This window comes from Mauremys mutica, chromosome 5, assembly GCF_020497125.1.
Source record: "Mauremys mutica isolate MM-2020 ecotype Southern chromosome 5, ASM2049712v1, whole genome shotgun sequence".
NCBI classification, from domain to species: domain Eukaryota; kingdom Metazoa; phylum Chordata; order Testudines; family Geoemydidae; genus Mauremys; species Mauremys mutica.
This window is the reverse complement of record NC_059076.1, coordinates 3770141-3787476: the sequence shown is the minus strand read 5'-3', so window position 1 is coordinate 3787476 and position 17336 is coordinate 3770141. Positions and strand designations below refer to the sequence as shown.

At 48.3% G+C, this 17336-nt stretch overlaps 1 protein-coding gene across 1 annotated transcript in view; it reads left to right on the top strand.

The window, feature by feature from the left end:
* The window catches only part of LOC123371189 (complement C3-like), a 94979-nt gene extending 78066 nt beyond the window's left edge, over positions 1-16913 (top strand). Inside the window, exons 3-4 of the mRNA XM_045018490.1 lie at positions 14414-14549; positions 16636-16913. Coding sequence (XP_044874425.1) covers positions 14414-14549; positions 16636-16756 — 257 coding nt within the window. The 3' untranslated portion in view covers positions 16757-16913. The remainder of the gene's footprint in view (positions 1-14413; positions 14550-16635) is intronic.
* Positions 16914-17336: the final 423 nt, after the last annotated feature.

Genomic DNA, 17336 nt, shown 5'->3' with positions numbered 1-17336 from the left:
TTCCAGCTTCATCTGGCTAGGAAATGTTTCCTTTTCCCTCGGATGAGGACTGGATACAGTGATCACTGATTCGCCACCTCTGGATTAGATCCCTGCACTCCCTGCATCTGGAAGTGATGTGGAGGCATTGCAGGAACTCCTGGAATACATCGCCCCTGCTGGCTACCACTTAGCTTCCCGTTCCAGTTCAAGACCTCGATTCTGAACATCAGCGGCAGCAATGGGTGAAACCTAACTACATCAATGACCATATCGCCATCTGTGACCTGTCAAGATGGCTGTGTTGTCAAAATAATGTATCATACACAGCCCAGGATGAAGCATGTGAGACCCAGATGCCAAGAGCTCTTGGTAGAAGGGTTCTGGCTATGGAATTAGCTCCCAGACAAAATGAGACTAATCTACTTACAGGGCATGCTGCAAGACCCTCCTTCAAAAAATAGCTTTACACAGTTTATACAGAGAGAGAAAGCAGGGAGCTCCATGAATGCAGTAGGAACTGGCCATGCAGATATCATGTACCTGGGAAGTACTTAGATATTTCAGCAGTGGATGCTGTGGAAAAACCGTAGAGACAGACAGTTCTACCAGTTATAAAACAAGATTCTGCTTTGTCTTTTATTTTTGTTACAGTTACCAGTGCTTCAGCTATATGTATTAGAAACCAAATGCCCGATAGGAGGAAATGGAAAGAATAGAACAAGTTATCTATTTTGTGTTCATGTTATTTTTCTAAAAATTACATTGCTCACTTTTGCCATAAGTAGGATAAACCTCAGAAGATTAAAATAATGTGCTGGTGACTGCACAAGTCAAATCCCATCCTGGCTTTATTAACACTCCGGTGCATTAGCTGCTAGACTGAAAAATAAATAAAAACAAAGAGTACCAGGACTGTGAATTGCTTTAGCCAAGAGAGAACTACGCTGATGATTGCTGATTCACAACAACAGAGTGAAGGCTCTGTAACTGCAGGACATGAACAGAAGAGGTTGTTTAAAAGTCTAAGTGAAAGAAGAACTATGTAACCAAGTTAGAGAGTAGTGTTTGGAAAAGTGCTTTCAGAATGACTCAGAAAAGCGATCTCTCAGAGCACTGGAGCTTGCCGGAGGGAAGAACAGATGATGTTTTTTCCCCTCTGCTGAGGTCAATTATTCACCATCTTGAAGTACGACAGCAGCCTTGGGAAGTTGTTTTTGGCTAGAATACTTCTGGACTTTTCTGTTTCTGAAGAACTTTTCCAGCCTGCCTCACTGTTTCTCCCAAGATCTTTCTGAGAGCGCAGAATACTGACTACTACAAAGCTCTTTAATCTATCAGAGAAGGGAGAACAACAACCAATGGCTGGAAGTTAAAGCCAAAGATATTCAAATTAGAAATAAGGCCCACATTTTCAACAGTGAAGGTGATCAACCATTAGCACAAACTACCAGGTGTGGTGGTGATTCCATCTCTTGGAATCTTCAGATCAAGACTGGATGTATTTCTGGAAGAAATGCTTTAGCCAAGATGAAATTCTCTGGCCTGTCTTAGACAGGAGGACAGACAAGATGATCTGATGGTCCCTCCTGGCTTTCTAGTCTGTACATCCATGTTAAATGCAAAAGATCTGAATAGTCCCAACACACCCGTACACTTTCCTTCTCGCCCTCAGAGCATGCGTCGGTTAAAGCCGATTGCTCTGTCTCCCTCCCAACTCCTGTTCAAAGGGCCGTGTTGGGCTGGAGTTGCAGCATAAGGCTTCGGGGAAAGCTTTTAGAACCAGTGCTGCACTGGGCATGAGGGATGCAGGGGGCAGGGGACGGGTGAAGTGCAGCCCTTGAAGTGCAGTGGCTGGAGGCTTTATAACTGCAGAGGCCAGGAGCAGGCAGGCATAGTGGGCCAAGTTCAGGCCTGGCGTAAGTGGGTGTATTTCCATTGATCCTGTGAGTGCTGAGGGGAGTATGTGCTTGCTGCACTGTTAATATGTGCTAACTGCACACCAGGGCAGCCGGCATGTCTTGCTCTGGCCTGGAGAGAGCAGGCTGTGCCCCAGCCCATGCAGACGTGCCTGCTCTGGTCACTGAGTGGCTGTGTAATAGCAGGCCAGGCGACACACTCTGGCTGCCTCTGCACAGAAGCATGAGGAGACTCCTCGAGCCCTGTCTGCCAGCTGTCGTTGAGCCGTACCTTTTAATGGAATGCCTTCTCCTCCTGCTTCATCAGAGAGCTGCACGAACCCCCTCTGTAACAGTGCTATTGCAGAGCTGGGAGCAAACCATCCCAGCAGGGTGGTGTTTAACCAGTCCTGGTTCATACAGGGTGCTGGCGTAGTAATGTGCTTAGCCTCAGCTCTCACAACATACTACAGAGCAAGGCAGACATTCAAAACACTGTCCTTCATTCAGGTGCCTAATGAGCAGCATTTGCAATCGCTTAAATCAGCCTTGGAAAACTATTGTTGAGGTTTACTGACCAAGGCAAAAAAAGCCACTCCCTGGCCCTTTCCAGGATGGTGACAGTGAAAAAACTAAGCATATTGTACATACCTGTCCAAAAAACTGTTGTGCCCACAGATGAGTGGGGGAGGAGAATGTCTCTAGGCTGACTGGAGTGAATGTTTACATGATGAGATCCTACAGATGGGGGCAAGGGCTCACTCTTGCTTTATGTTTGCACAGTTAGTGCTACGTGATACAAATAAATACAAACTGAAGAGTAATGGGTTAGGTACACAGTGCAGTCTTGAGCAACAGAATCACTGAGCACAGCATCAGCTCATAGTAATCTAAAGAGAACCAATGACCACATTTGCTTTCCATAAGATGTAGAGTTGCAAGAGTAAGCTATGCCTGATTTCTATAAGACACGACAGTATTCTAGCATCTAGGGAGCAAACACATGCTGCAAATACCTGGCTTAACCTCTAAATGGTAAACATGTCATGATGTGAAAATCAATGTCTAGCTACACTAGGACAAGATTAGCTACATTAAATCAAGCACAGTTAATGCTAATACACTGCTCCCATCACCAGCACTCCCTAATTTAAAATCCTCTTTTGTGGATGTCTAGACTCAAGCAGGTTATCAGCTCAGCCATCGCTGAGTATTTGACTCAAACACCACTATCTAAATAGATGAGGCCTGTTCTCCTGTAGCTCATTTTATAGACAAATTGTATGTGTTGCAGTTGCTCTTTTTCCAGAGATTCATCGATTTTTAAGGCCAGAAGGGACCATTATCTGGTCATCTGATGTGACCTCCGGCAGAACACAGGCCAGAGAATGTCATTGTGCCTGCTAACTTGTAACTTGTAACTGAACTAGCTAATTTCTTTTACAAGGACATCCAGTGTTGGTGGATGTGATGGAGAATCCACCACATCCCTTGGCAAGTTGTTCCAGTGATTAACTACCCACCCCGTTATACATTTGTATCACATTTCTACCTTGAATATTGGTGACTTTTGGTGTATTTCACAGAGGAAGTGTCTCGGATGATAACAGTATTTCTCAATGTTTTAACATGAGTTAGTCAATAGAGTTGCTATGTTACCTGTCATTCTACAATAACATTTGGTAGGTCAGAAGTGAATCTGACTCTAAGTCACTATATCCAGATGCACAATAAAATCAAAGTTATAAAAATATATTTTATGCTTAGGTAAGTGCAGCACTGTCTTGGAGAAGGCATGTCAAGATGATGTAAACACAGATATACTCTGCTTCAGTTAAAGTGGGTGTTTTCATCTGTTGGTTAGGAATTATTACTGACACAGTGGAAGTTCAAAGGAAAAAGATGACATCTCTGTAAATTCCATCTAATGCATTCTGTCAGTCACAGAACAGGGTTCATGGGATGTTGCTTTTTTTTTTTTTTTAGCTTCTCCTTCTGGTGATAACCTTTTAATCCCAAGCTTTGTGCTCTTCATTTGTTCTCAGCAATGCATATCCATCTGCCCTCCAAGGGAGCTATGACTCATACCTGACTCATAGTCACTGGAGCAGAGCTGCAACCTTTACTTCATTCCTGGGAGAAGCATCTATTAGATTCATCGTGGACGATTCGGCATTTCTCACTGTCGTTTACAGATGAAGGCATTTGTGATTGGCTGAGGCTGGATCAACTGACTCACTGCAATGAATGGAAAATAAATCTCTTAGGCCAATTGAGCTCCTCATCAGAGGAGCTGCAACACTTCCTTCACAAGCACAATTTCAAGTCAGTGGTCAATCTTTCCCCTGCAGTAGAAGCAGATGGCAAGTGTCATGGTCTTTAGGAGCACCTAGCTTCACTGCCCCATGCCTCCTTTTCTTATCACTGGTGTGTGACTTAGTAAGATAAGCCTGAGAATGTGTATTTTTATAGAACAATTCTACGTGTTCACAGGAAATGCTGCAAGTGAAAATTGTTCCTTGCTGGCTGAATGATTGGCTGCAACCAGTCGCTTTAAATTGATTTGCTCACATCCATCTGCTGTAGGAGTTCACACCAACTGAATGAAGGGCATTTCAGACTTCCCTCTCTGCATAATACTGCATCTATCGATAGCTACCTTACCTTAAAAAAGCAGAGCATTGCTGTGAAAACAGCAGTTTTACAGGTTTGGAATCTTCCTTCTGACAATGGCTTTCCATTTAGGGAACATAAGAATGGCCTATATGGGGTCAGACCAAAAGTCCATCTATCCAAGTATCCTGTCTTCCAAAAGTAGCCAGAAGCATCAGAGAGAATGAACAGAACAGGGCAATTATCGAGTGATCTATCCCCTGTTCTCCACTCCCAGCTTCTGGCAGTCAAAGGGTTAGGGAAACATCCGGTCCCGGATGACTGGAAAAAAGCTAATGTAGTGCCCATCTTTAAAAAAGGGAAGAAGGAAGATCCAGGGAACTACAGGCCAGTCAGTCTCACCTCAGTCCCTGGAAAAATCATGGAACAGGTCCTTAAGGAATCAATTCTGAACCACTTAAAGGAGGGGAAAGTGATCAGGAACAGTCAGCATGGATTCACCAAGGGCAAATCATGCCTGACTAACCTAATTGCCTTCTATAATGAGATAACCGGCTCTGTGGATGAGGGGAAAGCAGTGGATGTGCTATTTCTGGGCTTTAGCAAAGCTTTTGATACAGTCTCCCACAGTATTCTTGCCAGCAAGTTAAAGAAGTATGGGCTGGATGAATGGACAGTACGGTGGATAGAAAACTGGCTAGATGGTCGGGCTCAACGGGTAGTGATCAATGGTTCCATGTCTAGTTGGCAGCCGGTATCAAGTGGAGTGCCCCAAGGGTCGGTGCTGGGGCCGGTTTTGTTTAATATCGTCATTAACGATCTGGAGGATGGTGTGGACTGCACCCTTAGCAAGTTTGCAGATGACACTAAACTGGGAGGAGTGGTTGATACGCTGGAGGGTAGGGATAGGATACAGAGGGACCTAGACAAATTAGAGGATTGGGCCAAAAGAAATCTGATGAGGTTCAACAAGGACAAGTGCAGAGTCCTGCACTTAGGACGGAAGAATCCCATGCACTGCTACAGACTAGGGACCGAATGGCTGGGCAGCAGTTCTGCAGAAAAGGACCTAGGGGTTACAGTGGACAAAAAGCTGAATATGAGTCAACAGTGTGCCCTTGTTGCCAAGAAGGCTAATGGCATTTTGGGTTGTATAAGTAGGGGCATGTAGCAGGGTGGACCCTGCTCCGGGGTTTTTAAGGGGTTTAAAAGTGGCCTAGCAGGGCTTGAGAGCTGCTGCTCCAAAAAGCTGGGCTGATTGAGGAAGTGGCTGCAGCTGGGGCCACGCCCCAAACTGAAGAACAGGCCTTATAAAAGGCCAGGGAAGCCAGAAGCCAGAGTCTCTCTCTGGCAATAGAGAGAGATGGGCCTGGCTGCTTAGGGCTTGAGACTAGATACCTGAGTGCAGCAGGGCTGGGGACAGGCTGAGGAGCCGGGGAGCTCCAGCCTGGAAAGCCCCAGGCTGCGGCCTAGCAGTGGGCCAATAGATACTGTGGGTTGCAGGGGGCAACCTGGGGTAGGACAAAGCAGCAGGTCCAAACCCTCCTTGCCTGTGATGAGTAGGCTGAGACTGCAGTCTGCCCCAGGGTGTGGGGCTAGACAATGACTGGCAGTAGCCATACACTGAGGCAAGGTAGGGATAGAGGGTGGGGCTTCCCTGAGAGAGAAAGGGAGACCCAGAGAGAAAGGGGTTACTGCTAGGGGGCAGCACCCCATGTAGAAGGGCACCGGGTCCAGGGAGGGACACGGGGGCCTAAGAACAGGTGGATCACCAGCCTGCAGAGGGTGCTCCAGGGCTGGACTGGCCTAACTTCGGAGAGCAACCAGTAGGAGGCGCTGCGGGGGTGAGTCCGACCCGTTACACGGCATTTCCAGCAGATCGAGGGATGTGATCATTCCCCTCTACTCAGCACTGGTGAGGCCTCATCTGGAGTACTGTGTCCAGTTTTGGGCCCCACACTACAAGAAGGATGTGGATAAATTGGAGAGAGTCCAGTGGAGGGCAACAAAAATGATTAGGGGGCTGGAGCACATGACTTATGAGGAGAGGCTGAGGGAACTGGGATTGTTTAGCCTGCAAAAGAGAAGAATGAGGGGGGATTTGATAGCTGCTTTCAACTACCTGAAAGGGGGTTCCAAAGAGGACGGATCTAGACTGTTCTCAGTGGTAGAAGATGACAGAACAAGGAGTAATGGTCTCAAGTTTCAGAGGGAGAGGTTTAGGTTGGACATTAGGAAAAACGTTTTCACTAGTAGCGTGGTAAAGAACTGGAATGGGTTACCTAGGGAGGTGGTGGAATCTCCTTCCTTAGAGGTTTTTAAGGTCAGGCTTGACAAAGCCCTGGCTGGGATGATTTAGTTGGGTTTGGTCCTGCTTTGAGCAGGGGGTTGGACTAGATGACCTCCTGAGGTCCCTTCCAACCCTGAGATTCTATGATTCTATGATTCTATGAAGTGCATGGGGTTGCCTCTCTGACCATCTTGGACCTATCCTCCATGAATGTATCTAATTCTTTTTTGAACCTAGTTATACTTTGGCCTTCACATTCCACATGGCAATGAGTTCCACAAGTTGACTGTGCATTGTGTGAAGCAGTACTTCCTTGTTTGTTTTAAACCTGGTGCCTATTAATTTAATTGGGTGACCCCTAGTTCTTGTGTTATGTGAAGGAGTGAATAACACTTCCTTATTCACTTTCTCGACACCAGTCATGATTTTCTAGACCTCTATCATATCCTCCCTCAGTTGTCTCTTTTCTAAGCTGAACAGTCCCAGTCTTTTTCATCTCTCCTCATATGGAAGCTGTTCCATACCCAGGGGCAGCTCTAGGATTTGCGCCGCCCCAAGCAGGGCGGCACGCCGCGGGGGGCGCTTTTGCGGTCGCCGGTCCCGCAGCTCCGGTGGACCTCCTGCAGATTTGTCTGCGGAGGGTCCGCTGGTCCCGCGGCTCCGGTGGACCTCCCACAGGCATGCCTGCGGATGCTCCACTGGAGCCGCGGTCCCAGCGGACCTTCCGCAGGCACGTCTGCAGGAGGTCCACCGGAGCCGCGGTCCCAGCGGACCTTCCGCAGGCATGTCTGCAGGAGGTCCACTGGAGCTGTGGGACCAGCGGACCTTCCGCAGGCACGCCTGCGGGAGGTCCACCAGGGCCGCCTGCCGCCCTCCCACAGGACGCCGCCCCAAGCGCGCGCTTGGCGCGCTGGCCCTGTCCATACCCTTGTGTTGCCCTTCTCTATACCTTTTCCAATTTGCGATGGAGCCACCAAAACTATATGCTGTATATAAGGTATACCCATACCATAGATTTATATAGTGACTATGATTTCTGCCATATTATGAATCCCTTTCCTAACGGTTCCTAAAATTGATTGCCACTGCACATTGAGCAGATGTTTTCACAGAACTATCCATTTTGACTGCATGATCTCTTCCTTGAGTAGTAACAGCTAATTTAAACCCCATCATTTTGTAGGTATAGTTGAGATTGTTTTCCAATGTACATCACCCAGTTTTGAGAGATCCCTTTGTAACTCTTGGGAGTCAGCTGTGGACTTAACTATCTTGAGTAATTTTGTATCATCTGCAAACTTTACTACCTCCCTGTTTACCCCTTTTCCCAGATCATTCATAAATATGTTGACCAGCACAGACATCTTGCAGTGAGTGGTCATCAGGGCTGGCTCTAGGATTTTTGCCACCCAAGAAAAAAAAAAGACACACACAAAAAAACCCAACCTCCGGGAGTGCAACTGCCGAAGCAAAAAAAAAAAAAAAGTTGCTGGAATGCTGCCCCTGAAATTGTGCCACCCCATGCACCTGCTTGGTTTGCTGGTGCCTAGAGTGGTCATGGGGAAGACAAAAGTGAGTAGCGTTAGTTAGCACTGTACAATACTCATGCACTGGTCCTAGTACATATCCTTGGGGTACTCTGCTATTTACCTCTCTCTACTATGAGAGCTGGCCATTTATTCCTACCTTTGTTTCCTATTAACCAGTTACTGATCCATTAGAGGACCTTCCCTCTTGTCCCATGAGAGCTTACTTTGCTTAACAGGCTTTTGTGAGGGACCTTGTCAAAGGCTTTCTGAAAATCTAAATAAGCTATATCCACTGGATCACCCTTGTCCACATGTTTGTTGACCCCTCAAAGAATTCCAATAGATTGGTGAAGCATGATTTCCCTTTACAAAAGTCGTGTTGACTCTTCCCTAACCAATCATGTTCACCTATGTGTCTGTGTCCTTTATTATAGTTTCAACCAATTTACATAGTACTGAAGTTAGGCTTACTGACCTGTAATTGTAAGTATTGCCCCGGAGCCTTTTTAAAAATTGATGTTATATTACCTATCCTCCAGTCATCTGGTACAGAGGCTGATTTCAATGCTCTTGGGAGAATACCATCTGGGCCTGGTAACTTATCAATTTAAGTATCAGAGGGGTAGCCGTGTTAGTCTGGATCTACATGGGAGGTAGACTTCCTAAACATCACGGTGCAAGTAAGTGATGGTCACATTAACACCAGCCTATACCAAAAACCTACTGACTACTATGCCTACCTTCATGCCTCCAGCTTCCATCCCGGGCACACCACAAGATCCATTGTCTACAGCCAAGCACTGAGGTACAACCGCATCTGCTCCAACCCCTGAGACAGAGATCAACACCTACAAAATCTTCACCAAGCATTCTCAAATCTACAATACCTGCACGAGGAAATAAGGAAACAGATCAACAGAGCCAGACGTGTACCCAGAAGCCTCCTACTGCAAGACAAACCCAAGAAAGAAACCAACAGGACTCCATTGGCCATCACATACAGTCCCCAGCTAAAACCCCTCCAACGCATCATCAGGGATCTACAACCCATCCTGGACAATGATCCCACACTTTCACTGGCCTTGGGTGGCAGGCCAGTCCTCGCCCACAGACAACCTGCCAACCTGAAGCATATTCTCACCAGTAACTGCACACCGCACCATAGTAACTCTAACTCAGGAACCAATCCATGCAGCAAACCTCGATGCCAGCTCTGCCCACATATCTACACCAGCGACACCATCACAGGACCTAACCAGATCAGCCACACCATCACCGGTTCATTCACCTGCACGTCCACCAATGTAATATACGCCATCATATGCCAGCAATGCCCCTCTGCTATGTACATTGGCCAAATTGGACAGTCCCTACAGAAAAGGATAAATGGACACAAATCAGATATTAGGAATGGCAATATACAAAAACCTGTAGGAGAACACTTCAATCTCTCTGGACACACAATAGCAGATCTAAAGGTAAAAGCAGCAAAGAATCCTGTGGCACCTTATAGACTAACAGACGTTTTGCAGCATGAGCTTTCGTGGGTGAATACCCACTTCGTCGGATGCAAGTCACCCACGAAAGCTTATGCTGCAAAACGTCTGTTAGTCTATAAAGTGCCACAGGATTCTTTGCTGCTTTTACAGATCCAGATTAACACGGCTACCCCTCTGATGCAGATCTAAAGGTAGCCATCCTGCAGCAAAAAAACTTCAGGACCAGACTTCAAAGAGAAACTGCAAATTTGACACCATCAGCTCGGGATTAAACAAAGACTGTGAATGGCTTGCCAACTACAAAAGCAGTTTCTCCTCCCTTGGTTTTCACACCTCAACTGCTAGAAGTGGGCCTCATCCTCCCTGATTGAACTAACCTCGTTATCTCCAGCCTGATTCTTGCTTGCATATATATACCTGCCTCTGGAAATTTCCACTACCTGCATCCGATGAAGTGAGTATTCACCCACGAAAGCTCATGCTCCAATACTTCTGTTAGTTTATAAGGTGCCACAGGACTCTTTGCTGCTTTTATCAATTTAACTTTATCAATTTGTTATAAAACTTCCTTTAGAAACACCTCAATCTGGGACAGTTCCTCAGATTTCACCTAACAAGAATGGCTCAGGTGTGAGAATCTCCTTCACATCTTCTGCAGTGATAACTGATGCAAAGAATTCATTTAGCTTCTCCACAATGGCCTTGTCTTTCTTGAGTGCTCCTTTAGCAACTCGATTGTCCAGTGGTTCCACTGATTGTTTTGCAAGCTTCCTATTTCTGATGTACTTACAAAAACTAGCAGCATTTCTTTTTATCATTTACTCATTGCTCTTCAAATTATTGTTTGGCCTGTCTAATTATACTTTTACATTTGACTTGCCAGAATTTATGCTCCTTTCTATTTTCCTCAGTAGGATTTGACTTCCAATGTTTAGATGTTTTTTTATCGCTAGCCATCCCTTTTACTATTTTGTTTAGCCATCATGGCTTTTCTTTATTTTTTGGTCCTCTTACTATTTTCTTTTATTTGGGGTTTACAATTAGTTTAGCCTCTATTAATGGTGTTTTTTAAGTTTCCATGCAGCTTGCAGGCATTCCACTCTTGTGACTGTTCCTTTTAATTTCCATTTAACTAGCTTCCTCATTTTTGTGCAGTTCCCCTTTTTCGAAGTTAAATGCTAGTGTGGTGGGTTCTGTTTTGGTTTTGGTGGAGTCCATCCTTCCTGTATAAGGTTCTCCTTTTGCAAAAGGTTCCCCAGTTCCTAATAAACCTAAATCTCTCCTCCTAACACTATCATCTCATCCATGCATTGTGACGGTAATTCTGCCTGTCTAACTGGCCCTGCACATGGAACTGGAAGCATTTCAGAGAATGCTAATGTGGAGGTCTTGGACTTTGATCTCTTATCTAGGAGCCTGAATTTGGCCTCCGGGATCTCTTTTCCAGATTGAACTAGGTGTATCCCAGCCAGGTTCCTAACGAAGCACCTGGGGTTTCTTAGTGGGGACATCCTGGCCAAATCCCATTCCTCCCACAACACAACAACCCCATGTAGATGGACGAGTCTACTAGCCTGAATTAGATGAGCAGGATTTGGCCATTAGTTACTTCCCATTTTCTGGCCTTGGCTATAAATGCACAAGAATCCAGCCACTGGCTGCCAGGAGAGCTCCCGCATGTTGCTAACATCAGGGAGCTGAACAAGTGCAGCAGCAATGAGAAACCTGTGAGAAATGTTCCTAGTGTGGCAAAGGCTGGCAAGTGAGGAATGAAGCATAGTGTCCAGCCTGCCAGCTCTCTGGCCCGCTGATGGATTGCCAGCATATTGCGATTCACTGATTGATTGCCTTAAATTGCTTTCCTGCCAGCTCATTGCTGTTAACTGGAGTGCTGCCAGACCTACACTGCTGAGTGCTGTAATCATCTCTACTGCCGGCTGCTCCCTCCTGACTTTCTCCCTATGGCCGGCTACTGTTCTTCTTCTTCAGTGCTTGTACAGTGTCTGTGAGCAAAGCCACTGGGGAGACCCTCCTGATCCCCCTGCCACAAGCCGGGGCTTACCAGCCCCCGCAGAGCCCATGGTTTGGGTTCTTTGGGATTTATTGCAGTGGCATCGCAAGGCTGCAGCCAGATTAGGGCCCCATTGTGCTAGATGCTGTACAACCCCAGAACACGATAGGCCCCAGTAAATGTGAACAGTGCTGCCAACTCTCATGATTTTATCCTGTTTTCATAAAACCTCAGCTCCTGGAGCCAAGCGAGAACATTTCTAGCCCTCCTGGCTCCAGAGAAATCTTGCCAGTATGACCCAAATGCACCCCCAAGGCTCTTGGTGTTGTTGATACTACAGAAGAATTAATAGTATTAGGGTTTGAGACTCTCAGCAGGAGGGGATGAACTCTTAAAAGAAAAGAGAAATATGGACACAGAGAGGCAAATGGGTGTTTCTCAGCTGAGGGTTCAGGCATGCCATTTCGGCACAGGCTCCATTAGTGTGCTGTGCAGAGCAGCACTTCTCCCTGGCGAGCTCAGCGTGGGATACGCAGTCAGCCCCCCAGCTCTCAAGTGCAGGCGTTGGAGAAGCAGGCAGCAGGCCAGCATCAGTGGGGTTTTAAAGCTGTTCCAGTATGGAAGGCTTTCCAGACTAGCTGTGCTTCTTCATCACCCAGAAGGTGTCTTAAAAACCTCATTTCTAGTTCCTCTCTCTTCCTTAGAGCGATGCAGGGACCAGCTTTTGTGTATGCACAGCACCTCGGGACACTGGTCCATGACTGGGATATACTAATCTCCTAGAACTGGAAGGGACCTCAAAAGGTCATCAGGTCCAGCCCCCTGCCTTCACTAGCAGGACCAAGTACTGATTTTTGCCCCAGATCCCTACGTGGCCCCCTTCAAGGATTGAACTCACAACCCTGCGTTTAGCAGGCCAATGTTCAACCCACTGAGCTATCCCTCCCTGACATAGCAGCCTGTGAGGTGCCCATATCAGAGACATTGCAGAGGTATTGCCAAGGATCATCCAGCCTTCTGACTATAACCCCATGCTGCTCATCCATGTGGGCAATAATGATCCTGCGAGGTGTGACCCTGAGCAGATCAGAAGTGACTACAGGGCTCTGAGAATAAGGGCGAAGGAGCTGGGGGCCCAGACACACACACCCTGAAGGTGACTGCATGGCTACACAGTTGATGTCTGTTGACCACGGGATGCTGTAGTGAGCGGAAGGATTGCTGAGCAGAGATGGGAAGAGTATCTTCAGATTCAGACTCACCTAGTGAGGCAGGCTTTAAACGAGGGTTGATGCACAGAGCCATAATTAGGCATTTCAGCACCTGGGCCAATCAAGCATTTTTGTGCCCCCCTACTGTATTTTCATCATTAGGAAAAAAACACCCATGAGTCTCAACATTGAACTAGTTTTTGATTATGCTTAAAAACATAGAATCCTGACTTTTATGCACAGACGCTTCTTCTTTGTGTGTGTCACTGTTCCCACGAGTTACAGCCGAATGTCTGGTCATTTGCACTGCTTCTGTACTGGAAAGACACAAAGACTCACTCACTGTCAACTCACCGCTTTGGAGTCAGTGTAAACTAACAAAGTAATAATGTGATATCTGTGGCGTGGGCTGCACATTTCCCCCTCCTACTGTTAGCTCCCAGGGATTGCAGTCAGCCAGACCTGGAGTCTCAGCTTCCATAGAAATCCTCAGCTGCGGGGAGGGGAGGAAATGACTAACTTTGCCCCGAACTGTGCTTGCTGGGAGGGTAAATACACAGCTCTGACTGTGGGCGGGAAGCTAGGGGATTTACGTTCTTAGCATCCCCAGTTCTGATACCTTAACTCCGTTTTCTGATTCAAAACCGAGGCTGCATCTATGGGACCCCACATTTTCATGGCAGTGCTTATCTCCCCCTCCCCTCCCGCAGTGCGATTCACGGGCTATAAGAACATCTGGAGCAGTCTCCTTCCAGGGCTTTTCCCCTGTAGGATCCAGCTCTGTCACAGCTCAGCGAGCCCATGTGGGATACCACAGACTCCGCACCTGGCTGACAAGGAGTAGGGCGGTTTCAGCCAGGCTCAGGGATCCGGCTGGCTGCAGATGGCACTGCTGCCTTCCAGTAGCCGGGGTAGCTCTCTGCTGGAATCAGAGCCAGGAGCTCCGGCTGCACTGCTGGGGGTGTCCTGGTGGCAACACGTAGGATTTCCAAGCAGGGATCCCAGCTCCTTGGTGGCTGGGCTGGCCGGGGTCACTGCAGGGATGGCCCAGCCATTGGCTCCAGGTGGAGAATTGAGTCCCAGGGAGATCGAGTGACTTGTGCAAGGTCACATCAGGAGTCTGTGGCAGAAACAGGAGCTGAGGCCTGAACTCTTGAGGCCCAGCCCAGTGCCACAACCACAAGACGGTCCTTCCTGTCTCTAATGACTGCTGGAGCTTCAGTGATTGGTTATCGCTGCAGTCACACTGGGGCTGAATTTGTACTGAAATCGCAAGAGAACACCTAGGAGTCTCCTCTTCTCTGTTCCTTTCATCTTCATCTGTCTCCACCCCGTATTATCTCCTCCTCACTCTGCTCTTATATGTGACAACTTTTTTCACAGGCAGTGATGAAAATCCAGAAGGAAAAACCCGCCAATTCATCAGCCACATAAAATGCAGGGAGTCTCTGAGGCGGGAGCGTAACAAAGACTACTTGATCTGGGGACTCAGCACCGACTTGTGGCCCAGGAAAGCTGAGTAAGTAGCCTCCTGTGGTTACCCTGCGTTAGTCAGTTTCAAGCAGACATGCCCTTAACTAATTGCCCTATCTATTTTAGGTACAGTAACTCCTCACTTTAAGTCGTCCCGGTTAACGTTGTTCTGTTGCTGATCACTTAGGGAATCTGCACCTTTTAAGTTGTGCAATGCAGATCAGCGCCTTCCCCCTCCTCCTCTGCCTCCTGCCTCTGGCAATCAGCTGACTTGCCGCGTTTTGGGGGCAGGAGGGAGAAGGGAGGTGTGAGGATTCGGAGTACAGGCTCCCCCTCCCTCCCTGTCTCCTGAATGCCACAAGCCAGCTGATTGCCCCTGGCAGGAGGGAGGGGGAAGGAGTGAGGATTCGGCATGCAGGCTCCCCGTCCCTCCTGCCTGGGGCAATCAGGTGGCTTGTGGCTTTTAGAAGGGAGGGGGGAAGGGAGGGAGGAGAAGTGAGGATGCAGCATGGGAGGAGGTCGGGGGGAGAAAAGGCAGGTTAAGGGTGGGGGTTTGGGGGAAGGGGAGAAGTGGGCGGGCTGAGGGTTGAGCCTCCTCACCCTTGGTGCTTGCAGAGTAGAGGAAGCTGCCGCTGCTGCGCAAGGTGCTTCTCCTAACCTACAGCACCTTCAGCCCCTTTGCCTGCCTCCTCTCCAGTGCCAGTGGGCTGTGCCTGGGTGGGGTACGGCAGGGCCACCTCCCAACTCTAGTACAGTACCTGTATTAAACTGCCTGTTTAAAATGTATATAACGCCTTTTGTCCGGCAAAAATGTTTTCCCCTGGAACTTAATATTAATTCTTATGGGGAAATTGGATTTGCTTAACATTGTTTCACTTAAAGTCGCATTTTTCAGGAACATAACTACAGGGTTAAGTGAGGAGTTACTGTACCTATCAGGCCCCCATTACTGCACTTTCTGAGCGCCTCACAAGAGCAAATGTATTTATTCTCACTATGGGAGGCAGGGCAGCGTTATTACCCTCATTTAGCAGATGGGGAAACTGAGGCACAGACAGCCTACGGTCCAGGTCCTCAATGGTATTGAGGCACCTAACTCCCACTGACTGGCCTTAGGTGACCTCTCCAAAGTACTAAAAGGAAGTATCTCGAGATGCTGGGAATTGAATCCAGGTTCGCGTCGTAGTCTAACCCTGGACCACCATTCCTCACAGGGGCTACCCAACTATTTCACCAGAACAGATCATATTGTCAGTGCAATTTCATGGTCCCTGCATCCAGCCACAGTTGTTCCTAAATCACTTAGGTTTCAACTAGGTGGAAATGTAATTAATTAGGGTAAAAACTGCACCTAAAAATGAGTTTCACCAACAAAGATGCAGCTCACAGAGGCTAAAAGTTCCATCCTCATGCTGTATATGGAGCATTGCATGCTGGGATCTGTAGTCCCTCTGTACTCCATGGGCTGGACCTATGAGAGGGGAGGCAACCCACTGTTTCTCTGCAAGTCAGATGTGACCCTTAGGCATGGGTGGATTGTGAGCCGCCTGTTTGGGAAGGCTAGACCCCGACACCACCCCTCCTCCGCCCTCTCCTCCCACCGGAGGTCCAACCCAACCCCTGTGGCTGCCAGCCCCCTGGCCCAGCCCCAGGCCCCTCCGGCCAGCTAACCTGAGCACCCCCAGCTCTGAAGCATTGGGTGCTGCAGCCCCAGTGCCCTCAGCCCCGGAGCACCAGGTGCCGCGGCCCCAGTGCCACCAGCCCAGGAGCACCTTATGCTGTGGCTCAAGCGCCGCCAGCCCCAGAGCTGGGGGGCCTCAGCGCCGGGGGCACCCAGCCACTTCAAGTCCCCAGCTGCAGGCCAGCCTGTGCTAGCCCCAGCCCCAGCCCCCTTGGGGAAGAGGAGCAGCCTGCATGGGCTGTGGCCGGGGGAAGCGGTGGGAAGCAGGACGGGGTTCAGGACGGAGCATGAGTGGGGCCACGCCTGGCTGTTTGAGGAGACTCAGCCTCCCCTGGCCTGCCATACCCGCTGCCCAGGCCCTTAGGCAAACCCGGCTGTCCTTGAGGAACTGAGCAAACAAATTGAACACATTTTGTGCTTCATTGCTCACCCTCCTGCCTGTCCGTCCCAGGCTATCCTACATCATTGGCAAGGACACCTGGATCGAGAAGTGGCCCAACGAGGACGAATGCCGGAAGCCAGATTTCCTTGAGTTCTCTGAAGCCATGGCCATGTTTGGCTGCCCAACCTAAACTTGGACCCAGCTTTCCCAGCAGCCCCAATGGTACAGTTTGAGCTGAGATGGAGCATAACCCTCAGGTGGAGACATCTCCACTCAGAGTCCCAGTGCTACTGACACTCACCACTAGCCCTGTCCTCTTTGGGGGTTTCACTCTTTTCTTCTTATTGTTTCTCTCTCTATAAAAGGCTGAATTCTTACCCTGCCCTGCTGTGTGACTTTTTACATAGTCTGCAATAGAGCTTTATAAGTAACCAGCTATTAGGATCATGAGTGCACAAGAAACACCTTAAATTAGATTAGGATGGACAAGCATGAATGGATGGCTAGATACACATGGATGGATATTTGGGAGAGAGTCTTCTGTACCTATCTGTGCCTAGAGTGACCACACATCCCGTTTTGTCCGGGACAGTCCCTTTTTTCAGACCTGTCCTGGCTGTCCCAACTTTTTGTAAAAAACATGGGGTGTTGAGGAATGTGCAAGGAGGGGGGACAGGCGATGTCAGCCCTGCACGGGTGGAAGGCAGGGCTTGTACAGGGGGCAGGCAGGGCTCAGGCCCTCTCCCAAATACAATAGTCTGCTGTCAGTG